Consider the following 24,970-nt stretch of genomic DNA (forward strand, 5'->3'; position numbering starts at 1 on the left):
ATCACTAGCAGTCAAGATGACAGGCATCCTATCCGCATGGCTGTAACGGATCGTGCAGCCACGTCTCGATCACTGAGTCAACAGATGGGGACGTTTGCAAGACAACAACCATCTGCACGAACAGTTCGACGACGTTTGCAGCAGCATGGACTATCAGCTGGGAGACCATGGCTGCGGTTACCCTTGAGGCTGCATCACAGACAGGAGCGTCTGCCATGGTGTACTCAACGAGGAACCTGGGTGGACGAATGGCAAAACGTCATTTTTTCGGATGAATCCAAGTTCTGGTTAGAGCATCATGATGGTCGCATCCGTGTTTGGCGACATCGTGGTGAACGCACATTAGAAGCGTGTATTCGTCAACGCCATACTGGCGTATCACCCGGCGCGATGGTATGGGGTACCGTTGGTTACACGTCTCGGTTACCTCTTGTTCGCATTGACGGCACTTTGAACAGTGGACGTTACATTTAAGATGTGTTACGACCCGTGGCTCTACCCTTCATTCGATCCCTGTGAAACCCTACATTTCAGCAGGATAATACACGACCGCATGTTGCAGGTCCTGTACGGGCCTTTCTGGATACAGAAAATGTTCGACTGCTGCCCTGGCCAGCACATTCTCCAGATCTCTCACCATTGAAAACGTCTCGTCAATGGTGGCCGAGCAACTGGCTCGTCAGAATACGCCAGTCACTACTCTTGATGAACTGTGGTATCGTGTTGAAGCTGCATGGCCATCTATACATGTACACGCTATCGAAGCTCTGTTTGACTCAATGCCCAGGCGTATCAAGGCCGTTATTACGGCTGAGGTGGTTGTTCTGGGTGCTGATTTCTCAGGCTCTATGCACCCAAATTGCGTGGAAATGTAATCACATGTCAGTTCTAGTATAATATATTTGTCCAATGAATACCCGTTTATCATTTGCATTTCCTCTTGGTGTAGCAATTTTAATGGTTAGCAGTGTATTTATGGTAAAAGTTCCATCGCGGTGTGTTACTTGGCAATGATACATCGCGCATCAGCTTCTTTTGTCCTTACGTTTTGCAAACCAACGTAATAAGTAAAAGTCGTGCTATCCTTCAGGCTACTTTGTTTTTGTGACATCACGTCTTTTAAATTGGTGAGAGAGGCATCATTATACATAGATTTTTGAGAGGTGCCGAATAACAGTCCCGAGTGAATTGATGCTGAGGTAACCCGTTATATCTCCTATACTTTGTTTTTGTTTTTGTGGTCACCTTCTAAAGTTAGGTTAGCACCCATGCTAAAACCGAGGCTGATGCCTGTTGATACCATGAATTCTGATTGTGGGCCATGTCACTTAATAAGTGCAATCCTATGGACACATGTTTTGACTTGATACTTGGTACATGGAACACAGTGCCTTTATCAAAAATGAACCCTGGAATGAAACTCCTACAATCGACTGCAGCCAGTTTAATTAATTCATCATTGTTTGTCTGTGTAATCAACAATTTGGATTTGTGGCGTTTAAAGTGGGCTTAGCATTTAATGTTTTTTGACCTCGAGTTGAGAAAAGCAGGGGGAGATCGTTTCTTTTTTTTATTACATATTTTGTTATCTGTGTATACACTGGGGTTACAACAGTCTTGGGATAGTAATATGCACATATACAGATGGCGATAGAACAGCGTACACAAGGTATAAAAGCCTTCCGACGTGATTATGGCCACACGGCGGGAATTAACAGAGTTTGAACGCGGAACGGTAGTCGGAGCTAGACGCATGGGGCATTCAATTTCCGAAATCGTTACGTAATTCAGTATTCCGAGATGCACTATACAAAGAATGTGACGCAAATACATAATTTCAAGCGTTCTCTCTCACCACAGACAATGCAGTGACCGACGGCCTTCACTTAACGACCGAGATCAGCGGCGTTTGCGTAGATTTATCAGTGCCAACAGATAGGTAACACCGCTTGAAACATACACAAATCAATATGAGACGTACAATGAACTAATCCGTCAGGACAGTGCGGCAAAAACAGTCGTTAATGGGCTATGGCAGCATACGGCCGACGCGAGTGCCTTTGCTAACAGCCTGCACCGACTCTCCTGAGATCGTGACCGTATCGGTTGGACCCCAGACGACTCGAAAACTGTGCCCGTGTCAGAGGAGTTCCGATTTCAGTTGGTACGAGCTGATGGTAACGTTCGAGTGCGGCGCAGATCCCACGAAACCATGGATCCAAGTCGTCAATGAGGCACTGTGCAAGCTGGTGGTGATTCCATAATGGTGAGGGTTGTGTTTACGTGGACTGGATCCTGGTTATACTGGGCTGCTCGGAGAACATTTGCAGCTATGATGAACTTCATGTTCCCAAACAACGATGAGTATTTTACGGATGACAATGCACTATGTCACCAGGCCACAATTGTTAGCGATTGGTTTGAAGAACATTGTGACCACCAAGATCGCCCGAAATGAATATCATCGAACATTTATGGGACATAATCGGGAGGTCAGTTCGTGCACAAAATCCTGCACCGGCAACACCTTTGCAATTATGGACGGCTACAGAGGCAACATAGCTCAATAATTCTGCACGGGGACTTCCAACGACGTGTAGAGTCCATGCCACGCCGAGTTGTTCAAATGTTCAAATGTATGTGAAATCTTATGGGACTTAACTGCTAAGGTCATCGGTCCCTAAGCCTACACACTACTTAACCGAAACTATCCTAAGAACAAACACATACACCCATGCCCGAGAGAGGACTCGAACCTCAGCCGGGACCAGCCGCACAGCCTGTAACTGCAGCGCCCACGTCGAGTTGCTGCACTACTCTGGGCAGAAGGAATTCCGATACGATATTAAGAGGTACTCCATGACTTCTGTCACCTCAGTGTACCGCATTTTACAATATTTCTAATTACATACTGTTTCTTCCAACTGTCTTTGAACTTTAGCTTCTTCTGTTAACCCTTCGATACCCCGGTCAAAAACTATCTACATCTACATAAATATCCTGCAAATTACGCTCAACTGCCTGGCACAGGGTTCTTGGAGCCACCTTCAGAATAAATGTTTACCGTTCCACACTCTGACAGCAGATGGAAAAAATGAACACTTAAATCTCTCAGAACGAGCTCTCATTTCTCTTACTTTATTCTGATGATAATTCCCCCCTATGTAGGTTACGTATAACAAAATATTTTCGCTTTCAAAGGAAATAAGTTAATGACTGAATTTCTTGAAAATGTCTTGCCGCAACGGAAAATGATTTTATGTGAATGATTGCCACCGCAACTCGCGTTTCATATCGATTACACTCTTCCCTATTTCGCTATAGTACAAAACGAGCTACCCTTCTTTGGACTTTTTGATGGCCTCCGTCAAAACTAACTGGTAAGGATCCCGAACCGCACAGCAATAGTCTAGTAGAGGACGACAAGGGTCATATAGGCAGAATCTTAGTAGACCTGTTGCGCCTTATGAGTGTTCCGTTAATAAAACGCAGTCTTTGGTTTGCCTAGTCCACTACATTTTCTAAGTGATTGTTCCAATTTATGTTGTTCGTGATTGTGATTCCTAGGTATTTAGTTGAATTGACAGCCTTTAAACACGTGTGATTTATCTTGTAACCGAATTTTAGCGGATTTTATTCAGTATTCATGTGGATGAACTCTCACTTTTCCTTCTTCATAGTTGAGTGCAACAAATATAGTGTCTAAGTCATTTCTGAATTGGTTTTGATCTTATGATGACTTTACTAGACAGTAAATGACGGCAACATCCGCAAACAATCTAAGAGAGCTGCTCAGATTGTCTCCTAAATCGTTTACCTGGGTTTAGAAAAGCAGAGGGCCTATAATACTTCCTAGGGGAACACCATATTTTACAAATATTTTACTAGTTGACTTGCAGTCAGTTACTATTAACAGTGACCTCTCTGACTGGAATTCAACAATGCAGTCGCACAACTGGGACGATGCTGCATATGCATACAGTTTGATTTAGAGGTCCCTAATGAGGAATGGTGTCGAAAGTCTTCTGGTTGTTTAGAAATATGGAATCAATTTGAGTTCTCCTGTCGATAGCACTCATCACCTCGTGTGAATAAGGAGCTAGTTGTGTTTTCTGAATTCGTGCTATGTGCCAATTTATCGTTTCCTTTTAGGTAACTCATAATGTTCGAACACAGTATATGTTCGAAAAGCCTACTGGAAATCGACGTCAGTGATATGAGACTGTAAATCATCGAATTATTCGTATTTCATTTCCTAAATATTGTGTGATCTGTGCAGCTTTCCAGTCTTTTGGTTATGGACCTCTTGCCCCTCGAACGATGGTATACTATTGCTAAGTATGGGCCTATTGTATGAGCGTACTCTGAAAGGAATCTGACTGATATACTCTCTGTACAGGAAGACTTGCCTTTGTTAAGTGATTTAAGCTGCTTCGCTACACCGAGGACACCTACTTCTACGTTACCCAATTGGCAGCTGTTCTCGATGTGAAATATGGAATATTGACTTCCTCCTCTTTAATGACAGAATTTCGGAAAACTGTGTTTAGTAACGCTGTTTTAGTAGTTCCAATCGACAATATCACAATTGGTATCGCTTAGTGAAGGTATCATTATTGTATGCCGCTGATGTACTTGACATGTGACTAGAATCTCTACAGATTTTCTGCCAGATTTAAAGACAGAGGTTCTCTGTGGAAGCTGTTAAAAGTGTCTCACATTGAAGTCTGCTCTAAGTTTCGATCGTCAGTAAAGATTTTGTGTTCTTTTAAATTTTGCATGTTTCTCCGTTGCTTCCGTAACAGTGTTCTGACCTGTTTTGTATAGCATGGAGGATCAGCGCCATGCTTTATTAATTTATTCGGTATAAATCATTTAGCTGTATCCGATTCTACTTCTTTGAATGTAAGCTACACCTGGTCTAGACCTTCGTTTACGTAGTTCGCTTGAAAGGAATGAAAGTGTCATGAAAATTTTTCTCTGTTTTTTTTTTTTAAATAGATCTATTTTACGTTTATTTTTGGTGGACTTGGAGGTTGCGATGGTTAGTCTCGATACAATGACCTTGTGGTCACCAATTCCTGTATGCATCATGAGTTTTCTATTTGCTCAAGATTATTTTTTGCTAAGAGTTCAAGAACGGTTTCGCGACCATTTACATTTCGAGTGGGCTCCTGAACTAACTGCTCAAAATAATTTTCGGAGAAAGCTTTGACTAGAACCTCTGACGATGTTTCATACCTACCACCGTCTTTGAACACGTATTTGCGCCAACATATCGAGGGTAGCTTGAAGCCACGACTAACTATAATCGTTTGAGTGGGATAGCTATTTTATAATATATACAAGTATTTCATGTATACTTTCTGAACACCATCAGGTGCTTTGTAAAAAATTCTGGTCTTATGTCCAGATTTAGCCAACTTTCGGTACCTATAACGATTTGTGCATCAGTGTTTTCTACTAGCGCTTCGAACTCTGGTTCTTTTCCAACATAGCTACGACAGTTTATAACTACAGAACTGGCCCAATAGGAATTCAACCTTTCAATCCTATACAAATTCCATTACTTAATACAGCTATTCGTTTAGCCCCAGGTTATTGCTATGTCTACCCTCGTCCTATGTTTGTCCTGTACCCTTTGGGGCTAAAGCCCTTTCTGTATTTTCCCGAGACCCTCTAACCTAACAAACCGTACAGTCCATTCATTCCACACGATTCCCTCTACCAGTGTAGCCGCATCCTGAGTGCATTGGATCGCTATAAGTTCTAATTTATTTATAATCCTTATTTTTTAGTATCAGTGTACTTCCAATACTGTTATGATAATTAGTCAGATCCGTAACACCTAGGGAAACTGATAATGTTGGACTTAAGACCAAAGAGACTGTCTTTCCAGATTCTAACGTCATATCGAGGCTGGAACACGATGAGGAAGATGAAAGAGTTTTGGGTCTTCAAGACACATGACATGAACCATGATTATTTACAACTAACAAACCATTTAATACTGCCGTTAACCACAACTAGGCATGTGTGTCGGCTTAGATAGGCGTTTCTCTCGCTATCAATAAAGTCTCTTCTGACGTAATATTGTGCGATTTTGACGAAACTCTGACAACAATAAAAACTAACATTATTGGACATGCTCTGTCTAACGAGGATTATGTGACTAATAATTATGCAACAATAAAGCAGCTTTTAAGAAGAGAGAAGCAAATTGAGATTTACTGCAATCTGAATCTGAAATACTTGAGACAGATTGAACATCGTGTGACGTAAATTAATAATAAGAAGAGATTTTTTATCTTTTCAGTGAAGAAGCAGTTCCAGTCACTAAGAGGAGAACGAACAGAAAAGTAATGAACTATGTCACGGCGCAGAGTACTACAAGACCTTTGATGTAGAACAAGGCATTGTGACTTGAAAGCGTTTTGTACTGGAAGAACACTCCAGGAAATGAGACTAAAAATTACTGCAATCAAAATAAAATATGCTCGTTCTGTATTGAAGAAATAAAACCTGTCACTGATAACGATTTGGAATCTTGAAAAAAAATATCGATATTCTTTCTCTATGCGATGCGTAATAGCGGCGCCGTAAGTTGGAAGCTCCTTACCAAACCGACATTGTAGGGATCCGGTTTTCGCAAGAAGACGCGGTTGCTACACGCTTTGGAAGCAATGCGTACGTGGGAACTACAAGTACTGACGACTCGGACAGCTGCTTGTCTCAGGAAGCTTCTAAACGAATATATGGCGGAGCGCAGCCGAAGTAGTTATGCTCAGAAAGATAGAAGACTTTGTTGCTAAATAATGGAAATGTTTATGGCCTACATCTAATTTTTATCAAGAGCGTTAGATGAAATACGAGAGAAGCTAACATACGGTAAGCTGTAAGAGCACCGAAGCCAAGTCGATGGATTTCGTAATTAGAAAAGAAAAATGTAGAAAACATTTTTTAAACAAAGCGCTAAATCTGATCACCCCTTCTGGGGAAAAGTGTGCTATTAACTTTAGGATGGATCAAATTAGATCTTCTAATCTTCTTAAATGTTCAATTCCTCTGCTTTACTTTCTATATTGAGGTAAACAGGGCGGTCGAGGGACCTCTGTTTTCCCAGACGGAGAAACCAAAAAAAATTTTTATGAGAAGAGTGGTCGAAAATGATCAATCAGAGGTATGTACACATAGCTCTGTCTATGGATCAGAATTCTAGGATAGACCTAGAAATTTTCAAACAGAAAACAGATGGAGCAAGCGAAAGACTGCATAACGTATGCTGTTATTGTTATCCTGCTAAATGCAGAGTAGTGAATAAATAAACCATGCACACCTTGGATGGTACCATTTCAGCCTGATGGCAGTGATAACACGGCACTGTAAGTCGAGGTTGGGAGACAGTAGTGAGCTATGAAAGTGCTTCAGTTCTGGTGTTTACAGAGCAAATTAGAAATACCGGTAAATAAAACAGTAAATACGGTGCTCATAGGAAAATTGTCTTTTATAAACAAACAATCTGTTATGAAACAATATTATTATGAAAATACCCGGAGTAACAAGGTAATTAGTGCTGCATATTGGTTAACAAGAAATATTTCGTAAGCGTATTATATTTTTCTGCCAACGAGTCATTGGTCTCACGAATAAAATTGTAACATTATCGGCATTTAGTGGTCAACGAACTGGCAACACATGTAATCGTCGTCTTGTCCTCAAATGCCGCTCTTGACGTGTAGTACTTGAAAACCGCCAACGTAGGACGATAGCGACTACCATTGTGTCATGAAATATGATTGTCAGAAATAAAACGAAGTCCACAATACTTCGCTCACGGACCTCTTTCGACACAATGTTGTTTTTTCCAAAAATTATAACAATTGGCGACAGTAAATTTCCTCTGCTCCTGAGTGCAATCAGATTACATAAAAAAACTGTACTTTATCGAGAATATGTCTCGTCGCCTGTTTGTAGACACGCAGGACAACACTTGTCAAACGAAAATAAGGTGTTGGTAGGTTGCTGAGGAACATAATACTGAGACTGACCAAAGCCTAAGGATCACTCCTGTAGGAGCGTTAGAGAAAGGAGCAAGTCACGTGACATGTAACGGGAGAGGATATGAGTATTGGGTTGCTGGTACAATAGCGATAGGTATATGATTTCTTCCCTAGTGTTAGGAAACCAAACGAGCCGCATTCACCCTCCAGGCTGTGTGATACATTACCTTACGGGAATAACAGCTTTAACTAACTTGGTCAGGCCAAGTCAGCGGGAAGGTAAGTTTTACGCTGAATGTTGTCGTTTATGGCACACCTGTTTCAGCAAAATTGTTCACCTGCATGTTAGGTGCTATCTTTGGCGCCCGCATTTGTAGTTGCTGTGTTCACTAACGGGAATGGTTGCACGGCCACTGAGGACGTGGCCCTTAAGATAAGCTGCTCACAAGCTGACGAGCCCCGTAACAGAAATAAAATAGTGGGTTATCAGTAAAGCTGTGAATTCATTGTATTTTCCCTGTTATATTCCTCTGTGCCTTACAGGAAAGAGTTTAAGGAGATAAAGAAAAAGAGAAGCTTGACAGTATGTACCTCGGAGTTGGATAGCTGCAGGGCGCTTCATTAAATTACATGATTTGCTTTTAGTGAGAATCTTTTTTCTTGTAAAAAATCGTCTATTTGAATTAAAAGGTTGAGGTTTCCCTGTTGAATGTGAGCACAGCACTCACTAAATAGCGAAATGACGTTGAAAGGGTTGCTATAATTTTTCCTTTTCTCTTATTGATGCTTTCTTGTTCAGTCTTCACACTGAATCTGGTTGGCTATAACGAGAGGAAGATTTTGTAGTTCTTAGAAATTAAACTGTGCTATAATCAAATAAAACTTTATTGTGAAAGTAAACTGTGTTACAATCCAATGAAACTATTTGGTTACAGACACCTTTTCAAGTCTCAAACATCTATGATGTATGGTTGCAGACTTAAGCGACGAATGAAAATTAGTATCAAGACCGGGATTCGAACCCGGTTCTCCTGCTCACTAGGTATATGCACTAACCGCTACGCAGCCCTGCCATAGTGGCTCTGCACCACTGCACGCTTCCCTCCTCAATCCAAATTCCCATTCACATCTCAATCCACTTGATATTTCCTGTAAACTCGAACAGCATTGCAGAGGTTCTCCAACTATGTTGGAGTAGCACCTTGACTTGGAACGATACATGAGATCCTGCCTGAAACGCAGGCGTAGATTCTTTAATCAAATGAAACTGTATGATTCCAGACAAGTCCCGGACATCTATGACGAGAAGGTCCAAATGGTTCAAATGGCTCTGAGCACTATGGGACTTAACTTCTAAGGTCATCAGTCCCCTAGAACTTAGAACTACTTAAACCTAACTAACGACATCACACACATCCATGCCCGAGGCAGGATTCGAACCTGCGACTGTAGCGGCCACGCGGTTCCAGACTGTAGCGCCTTTAACCGCTTGGCCACACCGGCCGGCTGACGAGAAGGCAGGCATGGTAGGGTAGTCCGTGCAGTTGTGCGAAGCTACTGTGAGCGAGTGGCGCAGTGATTAGTTCATCTGCCTAGTGAGCAGCAGACCCGAGTTAGAATCCCAGCCTGGTACAAATTTTCATTCGTGGTTTCAGTTTGCATATATACACGATAATTTCTTTGAGCACTCGTCGTAATTATTTTTGCCTCCATAACTTGCATAGTTCTCAACATACTGATTTTATTAATATTCTGGACGTCCGTTAAAAAAAGGGTTTGCGTTGGAGGTAGGACACAACCCATGGGGAAAAATATAGTAATTTCCAGTTGTATTTTTGTCCCCGCCTTTCTACAAGAGCTGAGTGTATTTTGACGTCTCTCAGTCGGATAGTTGCTGTAAAACACGAGTCTCTGCTTCACTTGTCTCCTCTTTTTGCGAAATTTCCAGTCGCTTCCTCTCATATTGATATCTATCCGTGTCTGTACTGAAATATACGATTGACTTCACCAGTTTAGACTTTAAATAGTGATCCTCTCCACGTTTGTGTTGTACGCCCTGGACAGCGTAATTTTAACTATTACCGGATTGAGAAGTCAAGCCCAGCAGTATCAAATGAAGGCAGTAGTCCTCTTAGACAGGACAAGTCAACCTACTCCGCTAAAAGTCTAGTGTCGTTAGGTAGGGTACTGTTACGCAATGCCTTACCAGAGCGCAGCCTAAGCAGATGTTCGACAATAATTCCAGTGATAAGTCTCGAAACCCACATACATTACTAATTATACAGAATGTTTCAAAAGAAGCATTTAGAAATATTGTAAAATGCTTGTGGAGGAGCAAACAAGAATGATAACACAGTGCATCGAAAACGCGGAAACCTTCATACAACATTAACCAATTTGTTTTAGGATAGGTTCCACCCTGTGCCAACAATTTTTTTTTATCCTTTTCGACCCCAGCTTTTTTTTTTTTTTTTTTTTTTTTTTGCTCAAATCACTTCATCCTCAGTGAGCTTTTATTTGGTTTCTATTAAATAACAGGAAATATTGCAATATAATTTCTAAGACATTCCCGGCGATATGTTGTCATCTCGTAGAATCGGGTGTACTGCCGGTGGTCCGCGTCGGGCGGATTCGATCCGAGGCTTGCACGCCTACGCGAGTCCAGGAAGCAGCGCATTAGCGCTCTCAGCTAACCTGGTTGGTAAGCTATACGTGCAATTACGTGTGATATTAACGGTGTGTGTACTTCACAAACTTTTTTGTTTTTGTTTTTAAAGAGAAAAGATCCCCCAGGCAGTTTTAAGAAAATGTGTTTTGTACTGTGATTTGTTATCTATCGCGTAAATGAAATTTATCGCAGAAGTTCTTAAATATTTTTACATGGTATTTGTGTTAGTTCATTTTCAGATTGCCATCTGAATGTTAATCTGTTCTGCCTTTGTAAGAGATGAATAAGGAAACTGAATACTACTGAATATTTCTCACCGTGAGTGGTTTTGGCCAGAATATGTTTATACACTGATGAGCCAAAACATTATCACCACCTGGTTAATAGCGTGGTGTTCCACTTTGAAACACAGTACAACAGAGATTCTGCTTGGCATGGATTCTAGAAGCCCCTGACAGGATTCCAGAAGTATGTGGCAGCACATATCTAAGCACAGCAATTTCCGAAAATTCTGGGATGATGGTTAAAGGCACGAGGCTAGAGCGCAATATGTGTGCCAATGGGCACATATCAGGCACATTTCTTGGTCAAGACATCAATGTGAGATCACTACAATGCCCCTCAAACCACTATAGTACGATTCTGATCTTGCAACACGGACAGTTATCCTGTTGGAGAAGTAGGAGAAACTTTAAGCACGAAGTGATGCGTTAATGTTCAAGTGCCTTCGATTACCGCCACATATCCCGTGGAAGCCCAACTCAGTGTACTCTATAGCATAATTCTGCCCCCACGGACCTGCAGCTGTGGTTCCGTGCATGTCTCGGGCAGCCATTCGCCTGGATGACGGCGTTTAAGAAACCAGCCATCGACCTGCTGCAGCAAAAATGCGATACATTCGACGTGAAGCAAGTTTCTAGTGATCCATGATGAAACCTCAGTGGCGCTGCGCCCACTGCAAACATAACTGACGATGCCGTTGGATCACCACAGGAACACGTAGGGGTCGTGTGACGTGGAACTTCATATTCAACAATGCCGTTTGAAAGGTGTGCTCCGAAATAGTTGTGCCTTCTTCAGCGTTGCACCCTGCCATCACATCTGCCACAGATAAATGCCTGTCCTGGATTACACAGTGTGGGATTCTTCGATCTCTACGTTTTGTGATGAGACGCCGTCGTCCAATATCATACGGCCAAATCGTTATTTCCAAATCGTTATTTCACCAGTTTTCAACCACTTTCCACAGGCGCTCGCGACAATTCTACGCCAACAGGAGACCACAAGTGCCGTTCCAGAGACTCTCGTTTGCAGCCGCATGGCCGTAACAATGTGCCCTTTGTCAAAACCTGTCATATTAGTGGATTTCCGCAATTGCGGCCCGCATCTTCGCTCTGTAATGACTGCCAATCCGCCTTTCTTCCATTTACATTCTTTCCTTACTGCGTCACGTGCCGGCTACACCACAAGGAGGCATTCAACTTCGCGGTGGGCAGTGGTCATAATGTTTTGGCTCATCAGTGTATTTCTTCCGAAGAAAACACAGTGGAGATCACGGAACACGCCTAAGACATATTTGTTTTAAATTGGCTTTCCTTCAAGATTTACTTTAGAGAATAACTAATTATTGTGATAAATTTGCAAGCTCTTATTACGTTTAAATTAGTTGTTTTTTGATGACTGTTTCTTAATTGGGAGTGCTCTTTAACTGTGAGGATTGTTTATTATTTAAATTTTGCGTAGATTCCGAAAACATCGACCATGTAAATCAAACTCACGTTTTCCTCACATGACATACTGAAAGCTTTGGATCAAGACAGTGAGGTGGAGGCAATATTTCTTGATTTCCGAAAAGCATTTGACTCAATACCACGTACAACACCTAAGCTTATTATCAAAGGTACGATCATATGCTATATCAAGTTAAATTTGTCAATGGATTGAGAACTTTTTGGCGGGAAAGACGCAGTATGTTACCTCGGATGAGGAGTCATTGTCAGATGTAGAAGTAACTTCGGGTGTGCCCTAGGACAGGATATTAGGACCCTTGCTGTTCATGTTTTATATTAATGACCTTGGGAACAATATTATAGTAACATCAGATTTTTGCAGATGATGCAGTTATCTATAATGAAGTCCCGTCTGAAAGAAGCTGCATAAATATTCAGTCAGATCTTGATATAATTTCAAAGTGGTGCAAAGATTAACAATTTGCTTTAGATGTTCAGAAATGTAAAGTTGTGTACTTCATAAAACGAAAAAATGTGGTATCCTACGACTATAACATTAGAGAATCACAGGTGGAATCGACCAGCTCATACGAATACCTGGGTGTAGCACTTTGTAGGAATATGAAATGGAAGGATCATATAGGCTCTGTCGTGGGTGAAGCAGATGGCAGACTTCGGTTTATTGGTAGAATACTGGGGAAGTGAAATCAGTCTGCAAAGGAGATTGCTTGCAAGTCACTCGTGCGACCCATTATAGAACATTGCTCAAGTGTGTGGGACTCGTACCAAAGAGGACCAAAAGGGGATACAGAGAAGGGCGGCACGAATAGTCACAGGCTTGTTTGACCCGTGAGAGAGTGTCACAGAGATGCTGAAGAAACTGAACTGGTAGACTCTTGAAGATAGACGCAAACTATCCCAAAAAATCTGCCAACAAAGTTTCAAGAACCGGCTTTAAATGATAACTCCAGGAATATACTACAACGTCTACGTATCGCTCACGAAGGGATTGTGAGGACAAGGTTAGAATAATTACAGTGCACAGAGATGGATTCAAACACTCATTCTTCCCACGATCCATATGTTAATAGAACGGGAAGTACCCTCTCCCATACGCCTGACTGGTTTCCGAAGGATGGATGTAGATGTGGTTGTAGGAAAGTACAACCTATATACACTACTGGCCATTAAAATTGCTACACCAAGAAGAAATGGAGATGACAAACGGGCATTTGTTGCACAAATATATTATACTAGAACTGACATGTGATTACATTTTCACTCAATTTGGGTGCATAGATCCTGAGAACAACCACCTCTGGCCTTAATAACTGCCTTGATACGCCTGGGCACTGAGTCTAACAGAGCTTGGATGGCGTGTACAGGTACAGCTGCCCATGCAGCTTCCACACGATACCACAGTTCATCAAGAGTAGTGACTGGCGTATTCTGACGAGCCAGTTGCTCGGCCACCATTGACCAGACGTTTCCAATTGGTGAGAGATCTGAAGAATGTGCTGGCCAGGGCAGCAGTCGAACATTTTCTGTATGCAAAAAGGCCCGTACAAGACCTGCAACATGCGGTCGTGCATTATCCTGCTGAAATGTAGGCTTTCGCAGGGATCGAATGAAAGGTAGAGCCACGGGTCGCAACACATCTGAAACGTAACGTCCACTGTTCAAAGTGCCGTCAATGCGAACAAGAGGTGACCGAGACGTGTTACCAATGGCACCCCATACAATCACGCCAGGTGATACGCCAGTATGGCGATGACGAATACACGCTTCCAATGTGCGTTCACCGCGATGTCACCAAACACGGACGCGACCATCATGATGCTCTAACCAGAACCTGGATTCATCCGAGAAAATGACATTTTGCCATTTGTGCACCCAGGTTCGTCGTTGAGTACACCATCGCAGGCACTCCTGCCTGTGATCCAGCATCAAGGGTAACCGCAGCCATGGCCTCTGTACTGATAGTCCATGCTGCTGCAAACGTCATCGAACTGTTCGTGTAGATGGTTGCTGTCTTGCAAACGTCCCCATCTGTTGACACAGGGATCGAGACGTAGCTGCGCGATCCGTTACAGCCATGGGGATAAGAACCCTGTCATCTCGACTGCTAGTGATACGAGGCCGTTGGGATCTAACATGGCGTTCCGTATTACCCTCCTGAACCCACCGATTCCATATTCTGCTAACAGTCATTGGATCTCGACCAAAGCGAGCAGCAATGTCGCGATACGATAAACCGCAATCGCGATAGGCTACAATCCGACCTTTATGAAAGTCGGAAACGTGATGGTACGCATTTCTCCTCCTTACACGAGCATCACAACAACGTTTGACCAGGCAACGCCGGTCAACTGCTGTTTGTGTATGAGAAATCGGTTGGAAACTTTCCTCAAGTCAACACGTTGTAGGTGTCGCCACCGGCGCCAACCTTGTGTGAATGCTCAGAAAAGCTAATCATTTGCTTATCACAGCATCTTCTTCCTGTCGGTTAAATTTCACGTCTGTAGCACGTCATCTTCGTGGGGTAGTGATTTTAATGGCCAGTAGTGTATAAAATTAGCAGAACCTATGGTTCCATTTCCGGATAGCAAGTTTCATATATTGAGCTGGTGTTTTGTTATTCTACCCTTGGCCAGTGGGGATTTCAGTGTCCAGTATCCAGTATTTTTATTTGTCTTGGAGCTTTTTTAAGTTTTACAAGGCTTATTATTTCATTCGCAGCTCCGGTTGATTCTAAGCTCATACACGTGCGACACAAAAACGCAGGGGGAACTGAATTTTTCTTTTGTAGTTTACACGAGTCTTTAGTGTACTTTACAGTTGTTGCGTTACCTGAGAGACTGTTGTCGAGATAATAGTGGCCCCAACAAGTATCTGTGCGTGTGTGTTGTCAGCTGAACGCGCTGGAGTGCGCGGCGGCGCTGGGCGGCAGCGTGCGGCCCAAGGTGTTCTCGTACAACGCCGTGTTCGAGCCGGCGGCCACACAGGAGGACGTGCTGCAGTACTCGGGCGTGACGCGCCTCATCGACATGGCCGTCGACGGCTACAGCTGCACCTGCTTCTGCTACGGCCAGACCGGCTCCGGCAAGACGCACACCCTCACCGGGCCTCCCGGACTTGTGAGTACTGCTTCCTCAGGAGCGTCGCTTACTTTGTGAAGCGCAGTAGTTAGTTACATGTTGCATAGATCATCTGGCGATTATTTTATCGAAATTATATGAAACGAATCAGTTTACAAGATATGTATGCGTGATTGGTGTTAACATTAATAATACAGTATTATATTTTGAGTCTTACTCAAGCAACTACACTTGAAAACAAGGTGCTTTCAGTTTTTATTTTATTTTTGTTGAAGGAGTTATCTAGGTGAAAGAAATTATTTTGCGTTAGATTTAAATGGAAGTTGCAACTAACTAAAGAAGTACTGGCAGCAGTAGACGTTACGACTGCAGTACATAAGCAGTGGGTGCAGAGGTGGAATTATACAAGCCTGCAATCCTGATTCTTGTCATAAAACGTAAAATCTTCCGCGTGGTTAGTACATGTTATTTTCAAGGGCAGATACACTATGTTATCAAAAGTATCCGGAAACCTGGCTGAAAATGACTTACCAGTTCGTGGTGCCCTCCATCGGTAATGCTGGAATTCAATATGGTGTTGGCCCACCCTTAGCATTGATGACAGCTTCCACTCTCGCAGGCATATGTTCAATCAGGTGCTGGAAGGCTTCTTGGGGAATGGCAGCCCATTCTTCACGAAGTGCTGCACTGAGGAGAGGTATCGATGTCGGTCGGTGAGGCCTGGCACGAAGTCGGCGTTCCAAAACATCCCAAAGGTGTTCTATAGGATTCAGGTCAGGACTCCGTGCAGGCCAGTCCATTATAGGGATGTTATTGTCGTGAAACCACTCCGTCACAGGCCGTGCATTATGTACAGGTGTTCGATAGTGTTGAAAGATGCAGTCGCCATCCTCGAATTGCTCTTCAACAGTGGGAAGCAAGAAGGTGCTTAAAACATCAATGTAGGCCTGTGCTGTGACAGTGCCACGCAAAATAACAAGGGGTGCAAGCCCCCTCCATGAAAAGCACGAACACCCCATAAGGCCACCGCACCAAATTTTACTGTTGGCACCACACACACTGGCAGATGACGTTCACCGTGCATTCGCCCCACACCCTGCCATCGGATCGCCACATTGTGTACCGTGATTCGTCACTCCACACAACGTTTTCCACTGTTCAGTTGTCCAATGTTTACGCTCCTTACACCAAGCGAGGTGTCGTTTGGCATTTACCGGCGTGATCTGTGGCTTATCAGCAGCCTCTCGACCATGAAATCCAAATTTTCTCACCTCACGTCTAGCTGTCATAGTACTTACAGTGGATCCTGATGCAGTTTTGAATTACTGTGTGATGGACTGGATAGATGTCTGCCTATTACACATTACGACCCTCTTCAACTGTCGGCGGTCTCTGTCAGTCAACACACGAGATCGGCATGTACGCTTTTGTGCTGTACGTGTCCCTTCATGTTTTCGGTTTACTATCACATTGGAACCTAGGGATGTTTAGGAGCGTGGAAATCCCGCGTACAGACGTATGACACAAGTGACAAACAATCACCTGACCACGTTCGAAGTCTGTGAGTTTCGCGGAGCGCTCCATTCCGCTCTCTCACGATGTCTAATGACTACTGACGTCGCTGATATGGAGTACGTGGCAGTAGGGGGCAGCACAATGCAGCTAATATGAAGAACGTATGTTTTTCGGGGTGTCCGGATACTTTTGGTCACATAGTGTGTATATATATTTATCGGTTTAGCTTTGGTTTTGTCATCTCTTTTCAATGTTCTGTTTTTATGTATAGTGTCTGCTTTAGGTTTAGCATGCTCTTTGTAGATTTTGAGTACTATATCTCGGTCGAAATTATTTTTTTCTGTGTTACGTATTGTCGTGTTATAATTTCACTTTTTCTTTATTTTTCTTCCAGTGGTAAATTTATAATTCCATCGATCGTTGATTTAAAGTATGCAAATTTCCACGACCTCTAATTGTAAGTTTTCTGTAAATTTCAAATTTATATTGGTTATTATCATTGGTTAATTTTAGATCTATGTGGGATGTTGTTGTTGTTGTGGTCTTCAGTCCTGAGACTGGTTTGATGCAGCTCTCCATGCCACTCTATCCCGTGCAAGCTTTTTCATCTCCCAGTACCTACTGCAACCTACATCCTTCTGAATCTGCTTAGTGTATTCATCTCTTGGTCTCCCTCTACGATTTTTACCCTCCACGCTGCCCTCCAATACTAAATTGGTGATCCCTTGATGCCTCAGAACATGTCCTACCAACCGATCCCTTCTTCTGGTCAAGTTGTGCCACAAACTTCTCTTCTCCCCAATCCTATTCAATACTTCCTCATTAGTTATGTGATCTACCCATCTAATCTTCAGCATTCTTCTGTAGCACCACATTTCGAAAGCTTCTATTCTCTTCTTGTCCAAACTATTTATCGTCCATGTTTCACTTCCATACATGGCTACACTCCATACGAATACTTTCAGAAATGACTTCCTGACACTTAAATCAATACTGGATGTTAACAAATTTCTCTTCTTCAGAAACGCTTTCCTTGCCATTGCCAGCCTACATTTTATATCCTCTCTACTTCGACCATCATCAGTTATTTTGCTCCCCAAATAACAAAACTCCTTTACTACTTTAAGTGCCTCATTTCCTAATCTAATTCCCTCAGCATCACCCGACTTAATTAGACTACATTCCATTATCCTTGTTTTGCTTTTGTTGATGTTCATCTTATATCCTCCTTTCAAGACACTGTCCATTCCATTCAACTGCTCTTCCAAGTCCTTTGCTGTCTCTGACAGAATTACAATGTCATCGGCGAACCCCAAAGTTTTTATTTCTTCTCCATGAATTTTAATACCTACCCCGAATTTTTCTTTTGTTTCCTTTACTGCTTGCTCAATATACACATTGAACAACATCGGGGAGAGGCTACAACCCTGTCTTACTCCCTTCCCAACCACTGCTTCCCTTTCATGTCCCTCGACTCTTATAACTGCCATCTGGTTTCTGTACAAATTGTAAATAGCCTTTCGCTCCCTGTATTTTACCCCTGCCACCTTCAGAATTTGAAAGAGAGTATTCCAGTCAACATTGTCAAACGCTTTCTCTAAGTCTACAAATGCTAGAAACGTAGGTTTGCCTTTCCTTAATCTTTCTTCTAAGATAAGTCGTAAGGTCAGTATTGCCTCACGTGTTCCAGTGTTTCTACGGAATCCAAACTGATCTTCCCCGAGGTTGGCTTCTACTAGTTTTTCCATTCGTCTGTAAAGATTTCGTGTTAGTATTTTGCAGCTGTGACTTATTAAGCTGATAGTTCGGTAATTTTCACATCTGTCAACACCTGCTTTCTTTGGGATTGGAATTCTTATATTCTTCTTGAAGTCTGAGGGTATTTCGCCTGTTTCATATATCTTGCTCACCAGATGGTAGAGTTTTGTCAGGACTGGCTCTCCCACGGCCGTCAGTAGTTCCAATGGAATATTGTCTACTCCGGGGGCCTTGTTTCGACTCAGGTCTTTCAGTGCTCTGTCAAACTCTTCACGCAGTATCGTATCTCCCATTTCATCTTCATCTACATCCTCTTCCGTTTCCATCATATTGTCCTCAAGTACATCGCCCTTGTATAGACCCTCTACATATTCCTTCCACCTTTCTGCTTTCCCTTCTTTGCTTAGAACTAGGTTTCCATCTGAGCTCTTGATATTAATACCAGTCGTTCTCTTATCTCCAAAGGTCTCTTTAATTTTCCTGTAGGCGGTATCTATCTTACCCCTAGTGAGATAGGCCTCTACATCCTTACATTTGTCCTCTAGCCATCCCTGCTTAGCCATTTTGCACTTCCTGTCGATCTCATTTTTGAGACGTTTGTATTCCTTTTTGCCTGTTTCACTTACTGCATTTTTATATTTTATCCTTTCATCAATTAAATTCAATATTTCTTCTGTTTCCCAAGGATTTCTACTAGCCCTCGTCTTTTTACCTACTTGATCCTCTGCTGCCTTCACTACTTCATCCCTCAAAGCTACCCATTCTTCTTCTACTGTATTTATTTCCCCCATTCCTGTCAATTGCTCCCTTATGCTCTCCCTGAATCTCTGTACAACCTCTGGTTCTTTCAGTTTATCCAGGTCCCATCTCCTTAAATTCCCACCTTTTTGCAGTTTCTTCAGTTTTAATCTACAGGTCATAAGCAATAGATTGTGGTCAGAGTCCACATCTGCCCCTGGAAATGTCTTACAATTTAAAACCTGGTTCCTAAATCTCTGTCTTACCATTATATAATCTATCTGATACCTTTTAGTATCTCCAGGGTTCTTCCATGTATACAACCTTCTTTCATGATTCTTAAACCAAGTGTTAGTTATGATTATGTTGTGCTCTGTGCAAAATTCTACCAGGCGGCTTCCTCTTTCATTTCTGTCCCCCAATCCATATTCACCTACTATGTTTCCTTCTCTCCCTTTTCCTGCACTCGAATTCCAGTCACCCATGACTATTAAATTTTCGTCTCCCTTCACAATCTGAATAATTTCTTTTATTTCATCATACATTTCTTCAATTTCTTCGTCATCTGCAGAGCTAGTTGGCATATAAACTTGTACTACTGTAGTAGGTGTGGGCTTCGTATCTATCTTGGCCACAATAATGCGTTCACTATGCTGTTTGTAGTAGCTTACCCGCATTCCTATTTTCCTATTCATTATTAAACCTACTCCTGCATTCCCCCTATTTGATTTTGTGTTTATAACCCTGTAGTCACCTGACCAGAAGTCTTGTTCCTCCTGCCACCGAACTTCACTAATTCCCATTATATCTAACTTCAACCTATCCATTTCCCTTTTTAAATTTTCTAACCTACCTGCCCGATTAAGGGATCTGACATTCCACGCTCCGATCCGTAGAACGCCAGTTGTCTTTCTCCTGATAACGACATCCTCTTGAGTAGTCCCCGCCCGGAGATCCGAATGGGGGACTATTTTACTTCCGGAATATTTTACCCAAGAGGACGCCATCATCATGTAATCATACAGTAAAGCTGCATGCCCTCGGGAAAAATTACGGCTGTAGTTTCCCCTTGCTTTCAGCCGTTCGCAGTACCAGCACAGCAAGGCCGTTTTGGTTATTGTTACAAGGCCAGATCAGTCAATCATCCAGACTGTTGCCCTTGCAACTACTGAAAAGGCTGCCGCCCCTCTTCAGGAACCACACGTTTGTCTGGCCTCTCAACAGATACCCCTCCGTTGTGGTTGCACCTACGGTACGGCTATCTGTATCGCTGAGGCACGCAAGCCTCCCCACCAACGGCAAAGTCCATGGTTCATGGGGGGGCTATGTGGGATATCAGGTATAATATTCACGAATGACATTTCTACCCTCAGTGAAAGTTAGAAAGAATAGCGGGACATGTTAAACGGAATGAGCAGTTTACTTAGCACACGGTATGGATCGAGAGTAAACTGAAGAAACGGGAAGGTAATGAGGAGTAGTAGAAATGAGCTTGGCGATAAACTCAAAACCAAAATTTAGATCTACGAAGTAGAATTTTGTAGCGTTGGATGAAAAATAAAACATTACAGACGGAAAAAGGAAGACATAAAATGCATACTAGCACAAAGAAAAAAAAAGACCCACTAGAACTCAACATAGTATCTAATTTAAGGATGAAATTTTTGAGGATGTTTTTTTCTAGCATAGAATTAAATGGAAGAGAATCATGGACTTCGGGAAAAGCAGAAAAGAAGAGAATCGAAGCATTTGAAATGTGGTGCTATGGAAGGATGTGCAAATTAGGTAGAGTGATAGGACGTGACACGGTTCTTCGCAGAACCGCCAAAGAGAACATCGTTGACAAGAAGAAGGGACGGGGTTACAGTGCATGAGTTAACTCCCCTTGAGGGAGTGTAGACAGTAGAAACTGCAGGGAAAGACAGAGATTGAAGTACGTAGAACAGATTTGTTGCATACAGGAGCTAATCTAAGAGAAGAAATTGGCACAGGAGAGAAATTCGTGTCGGGTCACATCAAACCCGCCAGAATACTGATGACGCAAAAAAAGTCATCACGCTATTCTCAAGAGTAAACGTTTCGAACCCTCTGTTAGGTTTCCCCTCGGATGTCTTAATGAGGTTCCCAAATTTTTATACTATTACTCATCTAGCTGATGCAATTTCTGAGCAGCAAGGCCTGATTATACGAGCAATAAGCTGCGGGTACAAAGTCCCTTGAGAGATTTCAAATATTTATGGTACAGTTAGAGGATTTTGATACTGTTAATCACGTGACTGATGCAGTTTCTGAAGAAGCAAAGTGTGAATAAACAAATATTAAGCAAGGGATACAAAGTCGCTTTAGTAATGTCAGAGAGAAACAGAAACTGAGAGCAGGGAGAAAGGAACCAACTGCACAATCGGACAGTGGAGTAATACACTGATGTGACAAAACTCATGGGACAGCGGTATGCACATATAAAGATGGCGACAGCATCACGTACGCAAGGTATGCAAGGGCAGTGCATTTGCTGAGCTGTCATTTGTACTCATGTGATTCTTGTGAAAAGGTTTCAGACGGGAATTAACAGTTAGAGCTAGGCGCATGGGACATTCCCATTCGGAAACCGTTAGGGAATTCAACATTCCGAGATCCAGAGCGTCAAGAGTGTGCCTAGAATACGAAATTTCGGGCGTTACTTCTCACCACGGACAAATCAGATACCGAAAGCTTTCACTTAACGACTGAGAGGAGAGGAATTTGCTTGAAGTCTTCAGTGCTAACAGACAAGCAACACTGCGTGAAATAAACCAGAAATCATTGTGGGACGTACGATGAACTTATCCGTTGGGGCAGTGCCGTGAAATGTGGCATTAATGGGCTATGACAGCGAACGACTGACGCGAGTGCCTTTGCTAAAAGTACGGCGTCGCGTGCAGCTTCTCTCCTGGCCTTGTGTCCATATCGGTTGGACCTAGACGACGGAATACCGTCTCAGAAAATTCCAGAGCTGATGGTAGGATTCTAGTGTGGGAGAGACCCCACGAAGCCATGGATCTAAGTTGTCAACAATGCACTGTGCAAGCTGGTGGTGGCTCCGTAATGCTGTGAGCTGGGTTTACATGGAATGGACTGGGTCCTCCGATCCAACTGAACCGATCATTGACTGTAAATGGATATGGTCGTTTACTTGGAGACCATTTCAGCCACTCAACGATGGAATTTTTATGGATGAAAGTGCGCCACGTCACCAAACCAAAATTTTTCACAATTTGCTTGAAGAACATTCGAGACAGTTCGAGCGAATGATTTGGGCACCTAGGTCGCCCGACATGAATCCCATAGGACATTCATGGAAAATAATCGTGAGGTCAGTTCGTGCACAAAGTCCTGCACCGGCAACGCTTTCGCAGTTATGGACGGCTGTAGAGGCAGCATGACTCAGTATTTCGGCAGGGGACTTCCAACGACTTGTTGAGTCCATTCCACGTCGTGTTGCAGCAAATGGTTCAAATGGCTCTGAGCACTATGGGACTTAACATCTGAGGTCATCAGTCCCCTAGAACTTAAAACTACTTAAACCTAACCTAACCTAAGGACATCACACACATCCATGCCCGAGGCAGGATTCGAACCTGCGACCGTAGCAGCATCGCGGTTCCGTACCGAAGCGCCTAGAACCTCTCGGCCACTGCGGCCGGCCGTCTTGCAGCACTTCGCCGGGCAAAATCAGGTCCGACACGACATTAGGAGGTATCCCATGACTTTTGTCACGCAAGTGGAAAGGTTGTTGGGTTGCTGAACGAGACGGTACGGCCTGTTTGAGTCAAGATATGTTTATATCGTGAGAGCAAATTGCGGATCATCGACTTGTGGACGTTTCTGGGCTTGTGTAGTAGAAACAATGATTGCAGTCAGATAGGGCAGAATGTTGGTCACGTATTAGGATCAGAGATATTACCTGTATCGAACTTGCAAACTTTATTAGTTGTAACAAGAATCGTTTAGACAGTATTCTGTATTCGCGTTCTATGAAGACAGTTGGCGAGGTGGCTCATACGAGTTGCAGAACGGAAAGAAGTCGAACGACATCGATCGGTAATGACAACCTTTTTGCCGCTGCCAACTTCACTTAGCAGACAGTACCGAGTGTAGTGACACGTGGAATTAACGGCCCTTAAAATATTAAGTGCAGCTGAGTTTGAAATCGCTTTGACGCACTAGAGCCATTGAGTTAAGTGTTTTCCGCTAGCTAACGTTAGCAGCGACCGTAAAGCAGTCGGTATTGATCAAAGACAATCGATTTCTTCTTCTCTAACGTCTTCCATCAGCTATCTCACCGAAAGTCTCCTTAGAGTACGCGTATAGTCTGTAGCAAGTAGAAATTTGCTGCGTACCTGAATCTAGGAGTAGTAGTAGCAGTAATAATAATCGTAGTTGATGCAGTGCCGGAAGATGACTGATGACGGCACAGAAGAGATCAGAGTATAGCGCATAATAAAAACAAATTATGATGTACAATGAGATGAAGGGATCTTTTTCTGAACCAGGAGTGGAGAACCGACTGTGAAAGATGACTGATACCACAAGGAAAATCACAGAGTAGCGTAACTGCGTAACAGTAACGACTGAACTAACGTTGGTGCGGTAGGAACAAAAGTAGAAAAGTATAATAGTTTATTTAGCAAATAACTTCAAAAGAATTTTTAACTCTGCGTTAAACCTTCCTGATTACACTGAGGCACCGAGGTGACAAAAGACATTGGGTACCTCCTAATGTAGCGTCGGATCTCCTTTTGCCGATGTAGAGCCGCAACTCTACGTGAGATGGACTCATTAAGTCGTTGGAAGTCCCCTGCGCAAATACTGCCCCATGCTGCCTCCATAGTCGTCCATAATTGCGGAAGTGTTGGTGATGTTAGGTTTTGTGCATGAACTAACCGCTCGATTATGTACGATAAATGTTCGATGGGACTCATGTCGGACGATATGGATAGCCAAATCATTCGTTCGAATTGTCCAGAATGTTCTTCAAACCAGTCGCAAACAGCTATGGCCCAGTGACATAGCGCATTGTCATCTACAAAAATTCCATCTGCCGACCGAAGTGGCCGTGAGGTTAAAGGCGCTGCAGTCTGGAACCGCAAGACCGCTACGGTCGCAGGTTCGAATCCTGCCTCGGGCATGGATGTTTGTGATGTCCTTAGGTTAGTTAGGTTTAACTAGTTCTAAGTTCTAGGGGACTAATGACCTCAGCAGTTGAGTCCCATAGTGCTCAGAGCCATTTGAACCAATTCCATCTCCTATTTGGGAACATGAAGTCCATGAGTGGCTGCAAATGGTCTCCAGGTAGCCGAACATAACTATTTCCATTCAGAGGACCCAGTCCACTCCATGTAAAAACAGCTCACGCCATAATGGAGCCACCAACAGCTTACACGGTGCCTTGTTGATAATGTGGGTCTATGGCTTGTCGGGGTC

The 24,970-nt window shown here is 43.0% G+C and overlaps 1 protein-coding gene across 1 annotated transcript in view; it reads left to right on the forward strand.

Moving 5' to 3' along the window:
- The window catches only part of LOC124555078 (kinesin-like protein KIF12), a 653,823-nt gene that overhangs the window by 324,678 nt on the left and 304,175 nt on the right, over positions 1-24,970 (forward strand). The window contains exon 6 of the mRNA XM_047128907.1: positions 15,311-15,535. Within this exon, the coding sequence (XP_046984863.1) occupies positions 15,311-15,535 (225 nt within the window). The remainder of the gene's footprint in view (positions 1-15,310; positions 15,536-24,970) is intronic.

This window comes from Schistocerca americana, chromosome 1 (genome assembly GCF_021461395.2).
Source record: "Schistocerca americana isolate TAMUIC-IGC-003095 chromosome 1, iqSchAmer2.1, whole genome shotgun sequence".
NCBI lineage: Eukaryota > Metazoa > Arthropoda > Insecta > Orthoptera > Acrididae > Schistocerca > Schistocerca americana.